General features: G+C 43.2%; 1 protein-coding gene across 2 annotated transcripts in view; it reads left to right on the forward strand.

Annotated features, from left to right (window-relative positions):
• The window catches only part of zgc:110045 (uncharacterized protein LOC664755 homolog), a 132,611-nt gene that overhangs the window by 58,275 nt on the left and 62,151 nt on the right, over positions 1 to 12,185 (forward strand). For both annotated transcript variants that reach the window (XM_068051401.1, XM_068051391.1), the window contains exon 5: positions 10,898 to 11,029. In XM_068051401.1, the coding sequence (XP_067907502.1) occupies positions 10,898 to 11,029 (132 nt within the window). The remainder of the gene's footprint in view (positions 1 to 10,897; positions 11,030 to 12,185) is intronic.

Below are 12,185 nucleotides of genomic sequence, written 5' to 3' on the forward strand. Positions count from 1 at the left end.
TCGAAGAGATGATTTCCAGGTGCATCACATGCGCTACTACCAGACAAGAGCCACTGATGTCGTCTTTGTTTCTGTCCAGGCCATGGGAACGCCTGGGAATGGACCTGTTTGTACATAAATGGAAGATTTTCCATATTGTCGTTGACTATTACTCCAGATAGGTTGAAGTCAAACCAATACATGGCCAGAGTTCTGAAGCCATAATAAAATCATTTAAATAAATTGTCGCCACACATGGCATTCCAGACCTAGTGATCTCCGATAATAGTTTACAATTCGCGAATGAAGCCTTCAAAGATTTCGCACAAATGTATGGGTTTTTCCATCTTACAAGTTCACCGAGGTGCCCCCAAGTCAATGGAGAAGTGGAGAGAGGCATTTGAACCATGAAAATACTACTGAAAATGAATGGGAATTTTCAGCTGACACTATTAAACTATCGATCAACGCCACTCCAGAATGGTTTGGCCCCATGTGAGTTGCTAACGGGTAGAAGGTTAAGGCCACAACTACTCACACTCCCAAGAACACTTCAGCCATTAATCAGTGCAGAAGACGGGAAAGAGGGAGGGTGAAAGATGAGAAAGAGAGGTCAATCCAAACAGAAAATCATGATAGACGCTACAGAGCAAAAAATCAAACAGACCTAGAACCTGGAGATTTGGTTTGAATCAGGGTCGATATGGGGAAGTGATGGAGAAATCTCTATATCCTTAATCCTACATAGGCCAAACAGACAAGAGATGGATAAGGATAAATACAAGATCATTGTTACTGAAATCACAGAAAAAACAAATGAGACAAAACCATGAGAATCAGCTACCAGAGAGAGCTGATTAACTGGTGATACAACCAACAACAGATCACCCAGATGACAATGAAAGCAGAGAACCTGAGTCATCCAGTAGTTCTTCTCACCCACAGGAAAGTGAGGAAGAAGAGCCAAAAGACCCAATACACCAAACAAGTAAAAGAAGAACATGCTATGGCAAAGTCATGAGAATTCCACAGCTTTACATAACTGATGAATGAAGTCAGAGACTTGGGGAGGAGATGCAGTTTGATGTACATAAGCTGTTGCTGGGTAGATTATGTATATAGACCTTAAGCATTGTCACAGGATGTGATGTCACGAGTTTGAAGCTCGTGTGGCAGTGTTAATGTAGATGCCTTAGAGATAAGAACCCAGTAAATAAGCTCCTGTTACTTTGACCCAAAGTCAACTATTGTTACCTAATAATGGCACAATGACCAGTATAGTACAACTTTCATCATTGATACAGCTGCAGTAGTGTCTGTTATCTTGGGAGGAGACTAGCTTTTCCAATAACTGTACTCCAGTATTAGGTGAAATTAGTGATAAAGTGGAATACAATGTGCATCCTATTACTTGCCATTGGTAATAGTAGAGGAAACAAAGTCTCCCTGATGGGAAGAAATTGGCTTAAGAAAATACAGTTAAACTGGGCCAAGTTATATACAGTTAGGTATCAGTAAGGGTCACTGACCCGAAACGTTAACTCTGCTTCTCTTTCTACAGATGCTGCCAGACCTGCTGAGTGAATCCAGCATTTCTTGTTTTTGTATCAGTAAGGATATGTCTGATATTGAGGAACTGAAGACTGATTCAATTTTAGCCAATGAGTTACCTGTGAATTAATTTGCAAACACAAATGACATACCAGTATCCGACAGAAAATCTTCTGAAGAAATTTGCAAGGATATAGTGCACAGTAAAGTACTCAATTATGTCATGAATGGCTTGTCTAAAGAGTGTGATAATGAGAAATTGCAGAAGTATTTCAAATGTAGAAATGACCTAAGTGTAGATCAAGGCTGTCTCCTTTGGGGTTTAAGAGTTATTATTCCACCATGGTTTAGGGAGAGATTGTTAGAGGAAATTCATCAAGGGCACACAGGGATAGTCCATATCAAAGCAGTAGCAAGAAGCTATTTTTGATATCCAAAGCTAGATAGAGATATTGAATAGTTGGTGAAAAGTTGTGAAGTGTATCTTAGAACGAGAAATCATCCAACCAAGGTTCCTTTCATTCCATGGTCAAACACAATGAAACCATAGGAATAAGTACATGTCAATTTCTTTGAAGTGGAAGGAAAAGAGTTTTTGTTTTGGTCGCTAGCTATAGCAAGTGGATAAGTGTTGAGTCTATGCCCAATACCACAAGTGCCAAAACAATTGAGGTTTTGAGAAGTTGATTTGCAATTTATGGGTTGCCAAAACTGTTGGTGTCAGATAATGGTCCACCGTTTATGTCAGTGTTTGAAATATTTCTGAGTAAGAATGGAGTCAAATATACTCTAATACTACCATATCACCCAACATTGAATGGCGCTGCAGAAAGAAGTGTACAAATTGTGAAGCAGTCTTAGCAGAAGTACTTGCTAGGTGAAAAGCTAGGCAGTAATTTCTATGTTTCTCTTCGACACAGACTTGACAATTTTCTGCTCTCTTACAGAATAACCTTACGAGTTAGTGTTTAAACACACTCCTAGGACAAAGTTTAGTTTGCTTAAGCCTGACATCAATAGCAAAGTAAGAGAAAAGAAAGGCAGAGTGAAGATAAGTCATGATACTCGCGGCATGAAGCGTAGAGTATTCAGTGCTGGTCAGAAGGTCATGGTGAAAAACCACTGAGGTGATAAGGAGAAGTACGTGCTTAGAGTTGTAAAAAGACTATGTGCATTCACATATCTGTTGAAGATTGGCAAGACACTCTGTCAGTGCCATGTAGATCATTTGCTTGAAAGAGGAAATCTGACAAAGGGAGAGCATGAGAAACCTCCTACAGTCCAAATTCCGACAGTCCCAAATGAAAGTCAGAAAGAAAGTGCAAGTCACAAAGAAACTGAAAGTTTACCAGTATCACAGAATCCACTGGTGAAGCAAAATGATTCAGGGTCTTTGATTAAGACTAATCAATTATTTTTACAGTCCCAACCACTAAGAGGAGTGGGTAGTCAAAGTTAAATTTCAGGTACAACACAGTCTGAGATGTTGAGAGAGCAGAGTGAAGTTAATGGAAATGGAACAAGATACCCAGACAGAAAGAGCAAGAAGCCAGATAGGTTAATTGAAATATGTAGGAAGGAAGAAAAAATAAGTTGCTCTTTTCATTACTTTTTTTCAAATAATGATATTGTTGTTAAAGACATACTAGTGTTAAGGAAAAACAAATTTTTAACATGTAAATTACTCTGGAAATATTGGTTATATATATTTAGTGGTGATTAACTAGCATGCAACCCAGAATCACAGAAGCACAGAATTGATACAGCGCAGAAGGAGGGCATTTGGCCCAACGTGTTAAATTTCAGGGTATTGTTATTGCATTCTGGGAAATTATGTACATGTACCATTTTACAATTTACTGTATAAGTTTTTTAAGGAGGGAGAGAATGTAACATATTGGATTGAACTGGCTGAGCTAGTGTATTGTGATAAATATGCATTTTATATGGCTATGCTGCCTCTCTGCTGCCTTCCCTGTTGGGGAGGTGTAAATAAGTTCCACAACAGCTGCTTACAGTAAGACCTCAATGAATACACAACAGAGAGGAGGAAAGAAAAAATGTAAAAATGCACAAGATCCTTTGAAAAGTCTACGTTTTAAATATGTGTGTTCAATGGTCTCCACACTATTACTAGGAATCTTTAAAATCAGTTTTTACTGATTTCTACTGATAAATATGCAGCTTTTTTTGGGTGGCGAATTGGTAAAAACTGATTTCCCTCCTGAATTGGAGAAAAAAAGCCCCAAAATTTCCCATTGTTTGCTTACCAAATATCAATTCCACCAGTGTGCATGAATAATATCAGCCACTGAACAGCCAGAAATAATGTCTACAGCCATCCTTTAACAAAATAGATACACTGTATACAAATATTACAATAATATCATTCATAGCACATGCTACAAAATTCAATTTTAGCATCAACTATTTCAGACTGGATTTAGAAGTATTTATGCTTCACAATGCTATGAGCTGAACTCATGAGGTGAGGTGAGAGTGACTGCCCTTGACATCAAAGCAGCATTTGATTGAGTATGGTATCAAGGAGCCCTAGCAAAACTGGAGTCAATGGGAATCAGGGAGAAACCTCTAAGCCAGTTGGAGTCATAACCAGCACAAAGGAAGATGGTTGTGGTTGTTGAAGTCAATCATCTGAGCTCCAGGACATCACTGCAGGAGTTCCTCAGGGTAGTGTCCTAGGCACTTCAGCTGCTTCATCAATGACCTTCCTTCAATCATAAGGTCCGAAGTGGGGATGTTCACTGATGATTGCACAATATTCAGCACCATTTGCGGCTCCTCAGATACTAAAGTGGTCCGTGGAGAAATGCAGCAAGACCTGGACAATATCCGGGTTTGGGCTGATAAGTGGCAAGTAACATTTGTGCCACACAAATGCCAGCCAGTGGCTATCTCCAACAAGAGAGTATCTAACCATCTCCCCTTGACAATCAATGGCATTATGATCGCTGAATCCCCCACTATCAACATCCTAGGGATTACCATTGACCAGAAACTGAACTGGAGTAGCCATATAAATACCATGACTACAAGAGCAGGTCAAAGGCTAGGAATCCTGCGGCGAGTAACTCATCTCCTGACTCCCCAAAGTCAGTCCACCATCTACAAGGCACATGTCAGGAGTGTGATGGAATACTCTCCACTTGCCTGGATGGGTGCAGCTCCAACAACACTCAAGAAGCTCGACACCATCCAGGACAAAGCAGCCCACTTGATTGGCACCCCATTCACAAATATTCACTCCCTCCACCACCAATGCACATTGACAGCAGTGTGTACCATCTACAAAATGCACTGCAGCAACGCATCAAGGCTCCTTAGCCAGCACCTACCAAACCCGCGACCTCTATCACCTGGAAGGACAAAGGCAGCAGATGCATGGGAACACCATCACCTGCAAGTTCTCCTCCAAGCCCACACCATCCTGACTTGGAACTATCTCATCGTTCCTTCACTGTTGCTGGGTCAAAATCCTGGAACTCCCTTTCTGACAGCACTCTTGGTGTACCTACCCCACATGGACTGCGGCAGTTCAAGAAGGCAGCTCACCACCACTTTCTCAAGGGCAATTAGGGATGGGCAATAAATGCTGGCCTAGCCAGCGATGCCTACATCCAGGAATGAATTGTGATGGAAACCACACCTGCCAAGTGTAAACATATTAATTTTGTCGCACTACTTGAACCTTTTTACTATACATTGCACATTAGAGAAGACCACAGAGTTGAATAGCTGAAAACATGGCTGCACATTTGCATTCTGAAAGACAGTTGAATAGAGAGACAATGGGAATGCTCACTGATTCAATTAACAAAATTGGTCCAGGTAATCATAATAATCAACCTTCTTTGTCTGTGTAAGAGCCAGAGCTCCACACCCCACTGAGTGTGACTGAAGAAGAGCTGGTCACATGTCTTACCTGCTGGCCAGACTGGGAACTGTTCGAATTGTGCCTCACAGAAAATTTTGGGTAGACTGCACTGAACTTAGTTTAGTTTAGTTTATAGATACAGCACTGAAACAGGCCCTTCGGCCCACCGAGTCTGTGCCGACCATCAACCACCCATTTATACTAATCCTACACTAATTCCATTTTCCTACCACATCCCCACCTGTCCCTATATTTCCCTACCACCTACCTATACTAGGGGCAATTTATAATGGCCAATTTACCTATCAACCTGCAAGTCCTTTGGCATGTGGGAGGAAACCGGAGCACCCGGAGGAAACCCACGCAGACACAGGGAGAACTTGCAAACTCCACACAGGCAGTACCCAGAATTGAACCCGGGTCGCTGGAGCTGTGAGGCTGCGGTGCTAACCACTGCGCCACTGTGCCGCCCAAACTCAAGGGAGGAAAGTCTCCGCACTCTCTGTCTCTCTCGCTCAAAGTCCCAGGGACCCACGGCAGCAGCTTATACCTCAAGATAGAGGACCTCTTCAGCCTTCTGGTACCAGAGAAGCAGGTTTGAAAGTGTGCATTGGATCTCAGCAAAAGCTCCAAGACCACAATTTCAACCAAGGACTTTAGAGCAAAACAAAAGACAGTAACTGAATTCCGTTTACTACTCCAACCACGCCCCCTTAATTCTTTCTCCCCCCTCTGTATCTATTTGTGTGATGTATTTATATCGTATGCATGCTAGCATGGTTGCTAAAATTTTAGTAATTTTAACCGAGTTACAGTGATAAGCCTAATAAACTTACATCTTTCCTGTTTAAACCGAAGAAAACCTGTCTGGTTGGTTCTTTTGCAATTACAACCAGGACGCACTGAGGTGTTAAGCTAAAAAACTGTGTTTTAAAAGTTAAACCCTGTTACGGCCAAACCAAGAAAGGGGCCAGAGGGGGACCTGAGAAACTTTCTCACCCGATTGTAACAGAATATAAAAAAATGATGGTGATATGCTGACAGCTCTTGGAGGTGGGCTCTCATCCCTTGAAGGGAGGGGTGCCCTACCAGCAACTAATTAGTTGTCGGATGGGCCCAAAATGTGGCCAGCAGTCCCAGAAACGGCGGAGGCATGGTTGCCCGTGGCTTTCAGGCCCGTCATCAGAGCTTCTACTGCCCGACAAAATTCAGCCCAGTCACCAGCTCAGATACTGACACTGCGCATACTTTAGAGGATAGCGTAGAGGCAGGATCTGCAAGTGATGAGACACTGGGAACAAGTGGGCTGCAGCCAGGGAGGTGGAAAAAGGTACCACAGGTGCCAACTTGCCCACGGGTGAGGTTACACATGAGCTCTGCTGCAGAGGACTCAGATGAGAATTTTGATGAGGAAGCCTACAAAAGAAGGCTGATGGGCAGGCACAATGAAATACTTGGTGCATTGGCAGGCTTGCCAGAAAGCTTGTGATCAATGTCAAGGGGCATGGAGGAGTCTAGCACCAACTTGGTTCAGGGCTTTGCACAGAGCTTGGAGTCCATCTTTCTCAGTGCAGAAGTGGTGGGCAACTCCATTAGCACGCTTGCAGACCCAACTATGATGCAACATCTGCTGGCTGATGTCTCAGCTTCCATTGCAGCAAAAGCCAAAGCCACTCAGCATCTGGATGCAACAGTGGAAGCTCAAACTGAAGCCGTGCAAGGTCAGCTTGTTCCCAGGGAAGCTCAGAATGCTGCCTTCATAGTTGCAGATACCAATGTTCAAAGGGGCTTGCAGGGTGCCATAGCAGTCCAGCAACCTGTCCCCCAATGCATTGCTAGGATTGCTGAGGTGTTGCCATAGGCAATGGCAATGACACCATGCAGCATGAACCCACTGTCCTATCTCAGAATGCCAGCATTTGTTCTCCCACCACTGCCACTCCACCGTACCCATGCTGTTGACTGTCAGCCAGCCAACCCAAATTGCTGCTGCCTATGCCAAGATGGTGCAGTCCAAGTCCCTAGCCAGAGAGAAGCAGGCTGATGAGCACACAGCTTTAAACATAAGAACTCCATATCCCTTGATTCCCTGTGAGATCAAAAATCGATCCCAGCTCGAGGTCACCTGCAAGAACATCTGCGGTCTCCCCGACTGAAAGTCAGCAGCCTTCCACCAGCCATGCTGCAGCCACTGGGGTAGCACTGTGTAGGAGCACTAGGATAGGCAAAGGTGCACGGAAGACAGGCACTAAGGCAATGCACAAGGCTGATTAGTTGACTTTTGTATGCAATAAGGCTTGGTTTGTTTTACAAATTTGATTTGAAAGGTTTATTTTCTGATGGCTTTTATCTTTGCATTGTGGTCAAGCAGACTCTGCAATGGTCAGTGACAGAGGGAAGGTAAGGTATGGGACTGTTGGTGAATGGAGAATTGAGATTGCAGGTACTGATACCACATTTGTATGAGACAATCATAGACACCCCAGCCAGAAAAGGGCTGTATTGATAGGTACCTCCCTCCTCCTCTTCCTTTTCCTCCTTGTCCTACTCCTCCCCCTCAATTGGTTGGCATAAAGCTGATGGTAAGGGCTGTGCCCTCATGGTGGTGAGGTTATGCAGCAGACCATCACAAATCTTGAAACATGCTCTGCTGAGCACTGCAGGGCACCTCCAGAGTAGTCCTGTTGTTTGCTCTATATAGTAGCGTATCTTTTAATATACATATGCTGCTCATATGTGCGTGGGTTGCACACCAGAGCCATGAACTATGTCATCAAAGGATAGCCCTTATCACCCAGTAGCCACCTTTTTGTCGTGGTGGCTTAAATGCAGATGGCAAAGCAGGCTTTCGCATAATGAAGGCTTCATGACTGCAGTCAGGATACTGCATGTTATGCTGCATATGTCTGTACACCAGCTGGACATTGAGGGAGTGGAATCCCTTCCAGTTGCAATACATGTCAATGTTGGCATGTGGTGCCCGCAAAGTGGCCTACATGTAGTCAATGGCACACTGCACCATGGGGGAGCTGGCAATCCTCGTAAACTAGTAAGGGTAGATAAAGGGGAGCCAGTAGATGTATTATCTTTGGATTTCCAAAAGGGATTCGATAAGGTGCTACACAAAAGGTTAATATGCAAGATAAGGGCTCATGGAGTTGGGAGTAATAGCCTAACAGAACTGTTGGTGTACCTACACCCCAAGGACTACAGCGGCTCAAGAAGGAAGCTCACCACCATCCTCTCAAGAGCAATGAGGGATGGGCAATAAATGCTGACCTAGCCAACGATGCAGGATAAATGGGGCATTTTGAAGTTGGCTGGCTGTAACAAATGGAGTGCCGCAAGGATCAGTGCTGGGGCCTCAGCTATTTACGATCTATATTAATGACTTATGGAGAAGAAACCGAGAGTAATGTATCCAAGTTTGCTGATGATACAAAGCTAGGTGGGAATGTAAGCTGTGAGGAGGGTACAAAGAGGCAGCAAAGAGACATAGACAGGTTAAGTGAGTGGGAAACAAGATGGTAGACAGCGTATAATGTGGGGAATTGTGATGTTATTCACTTTGGTAATAAGAGTAGAAAAACAGAATATTTTTTAAAAGGCATGAACCTTTTAAATGTTGATGTTTGGAGAGACTTGAGTGTACGAGAAACACAGAAAGTTAGCATGCAGGTACAGCAAGTAATTAGAAAGGCAAATGGCATGTTGGCCTTTATTGCAAGGAGACTGGAGTACAAGAACAGGAAAGTCTTGCTACAATTGAATAGGGCTTTGGTGAGACCACTCCTGGAACACCATGTGCAGTTTTGGGCTCCATATCTAAGGTAGGATATACTTGTCTTGGATATGGTACAGCAAATGTTCACTAGATTGGTTCCTGGGATAGGAGGGTTGTTCTATGATGAGAGGTTGAGCAAATTGGGCCTATATTCTCTGGAGTTTAGAAGATTGAGAGGTGATTTCATTGAAATATACACAATTCTGAAGGGGCTTGACGGGGTAGATACAGAGAAGTTGTTTCCCCTGACTGGGGAATCTAGAACACGGGTCACAACCTCAGGATAAGGTGTTGATCGTTTAGGACTGAGATCAGGAGAAATTTCTTGATTCAGACCGTTGTGAATTTTTGGAATTCTCTACCCCAGAGGGCTGTGGATGGTTCATCATTTAGTATGTTCAAGGTTGGGATAGATTTCTGATCTGTTAGGGAATCAAGGGATATAGGGAGCGGGCTGGAGTTGAGGCAGAAGATCGCGATCATATTGAATGGTGGAGCAGGCTCAAGGAGTCATATGTTCTGCTCCTGCTTCTGTTTCTTATGTTCAAAGTCATGTGTTCCTCTGCCTGCTTCTCTCTGGCAAGCGAGAATGAAATATATTCAGCTCCCTTGGAATACAGAGCCTCAGTGACTTCCTTGATGTAACAGTGGATGGCAAACTGAAAGGTTGCAAATATTGCCTGCTCCAGCCTGGAAGGAGCCAGCCACACAAAAGTTCATAGCCACGGTCACCTTCGCAGCCACTGGCAATTCTGTCCTCACCCGGCTCTGAAATTGTAGTTTGTGGCTGCAGCAGGTGGAAGATTTCAGTGAAGGCGTCCTTAGGGAAGCAGACATGACTATCATACTATTCTTCGCCGAGGTTCAGGTAACAGAATTGTTCCCTCGACACCCTTGGTGGATATAGTCTCCTGTTGAGAGTTTATGCAGAATCCTTGAAGTCAGTACAATCTCCTTCAGCACATGCCGCACCACTCCCTGTGAACATTAGCACTCTAGACCATTCTAGCATCCACCAAAAACTTCTACAATCATAGTAACAGCCATTAGAAATCAATCAGAAACTAATCTGAAAGTAGTTGATGATCCATTTAAATCGCCCTGGTTGGGGTGGGGGTGGTCCTTCCTGCTGCTGAAGGCATGTTCAGCTGTGTAAGGTTAAGAGAGCATTAGCTGGAGCATTGAGCTCCAAAATGGCAGTATTGGTGTCAAATCAGCATGACACAATGACCGACATCACAAGCTGCCTATTCTGCATACTTCTAGTGAAGGCAAAATGGCACTTTAGATCCCAAAAACTGTCCGCTAGGGAGCCAAATTTCATGGCCTATCAGGTAAAACACAGCAAAAGATTAATTGCTCCTCATACATAATACTACTCATTTGGGGATTGCCATTACTGAAATAATTGTACCCATATTTATCACCATGCAATGAATTGTAAGCATCTAAAAAGTTCTGTGATTTCAATTTACTTAATCTGTTACTTTTCAACATACATACCATCTCTTGGCTATCTTTTTGAGATTCTGCAAGTATTCATTTTCCATGGAACCACAATGAATTTCATGCCTGTCCTCCTTTATGGTACTGTATTTGCTGTAATCCCAGATATTCTGAGTAGGGGATTAAAGTTTTAAATGGAATGACAAATCCGAGACTAATTCTTACTGATGTTGTTATTCCAGGATATAAATGCTTCAATGACAAATAGTACAGTGACAAGTAAACCACCTGTGACATTACGTCTGGTTGTTCCAGCAAGCCAATGCGGCTCTCTCATAGGGAAAGGAGGTTCAAAGATCAAAGAAGTCCGTGAGGTAACCCATTAGAAACTGGAATTTAATGTTTAATCTGAGTAATTTTTGTACACCCCATTCTCAACACAGGAGAACATGTAACTACATATTGTGCAGAAATTATTACCTGAATGACCCAAGTGAAAACTATATGACCGTACATTAAATCCTGTCAATTTTTATACTTTATAATGATGATACATAGGACTAATTTTAACTTGATTATATTGTTATATTGATTCTATTGTTATCCCTAGGGAGGTGGTGGTGTAGTGGTAATGTCACTGGACTAGTAATCCAGAGCCAATGCTCAGGCGACATGGATTCAAATCCCATCATGGGTTTTCAACGAGAATTGATAATGGTTTCATGGTCACCGTTAGACTAGCTTTTAATTCCTGATTTATATTTTTGGATTCAAATCCCATCATGGGAGTCTAACGGTGACCATGAAACCATTATCAATTCTCGTTGAAAACTCATCTGGTTTACTAATCTCCTTTAGAGCAGGAAATCTGCTGTCCTCACCTGGTTTGGCCTACATGTGACTCCAGACCCACAGCAATATGGTTGACTCTTAAATGCCCTCTGAAATGGCCTAACAAGCATTCAGTTCAAGGGCAATTAGGGATGGGCAATAAATGCTGGCATAGCCAACGACATCCACATCCCACAAACGAATAAAAAAAAGCCATTATCAAAATATTCTGATGGATATGAAATGTTCAACAGAAATGTTGTTGTATTTTAAATGTATAATAAATTTTGTAGGAGGATATCAAGTCTCTGGTTGAGCAAGGACTTCATTCTGCAAACGCGACATGAAGTCCTGTGACAAGTCATGGGAGTCAGTTGCCAGCGTTCGCCAGAGCTGGCGGGCAGCCATAAAGGCAGGGCTACAGTGTGGCGAGTCGAAGAGACTTAGCAGTTGGCAGGAAAAAAGACAAAAGCGCAAGGGGAGAGCCAACAGTGTAACAGCCCCGACAAACAAATCTTTCTGCAGCACCTGTGGAAGAGCCTGTCACTCTAGAATTGGCCTTTATAGCCACTCCAGGCGCTGCTCCACACATCACTGACCACCTCCAGGCGCTTACCCATTGTTTCTCGAGATAAGGAGGCCAAAGAAGAAGAATAAATTTTATAGGAGGACATCAAGTCCCTGGTTGAGCAAGGCTAG

Source organism: Heterodontus francisci, chromosome 2, assembly GCF_036365525.1.
Source record: "Heterodontus francisci isolate sHetFra1 chromosome 2, sHetFra1.hap1, whole genome shotgun sequence".
NCBI lineage: Eukaryota > Metazoa > Chordata > Chondrichthyes > Heterodontiformes > Heterodontidae > Heterodontus > Heterodontus francisci.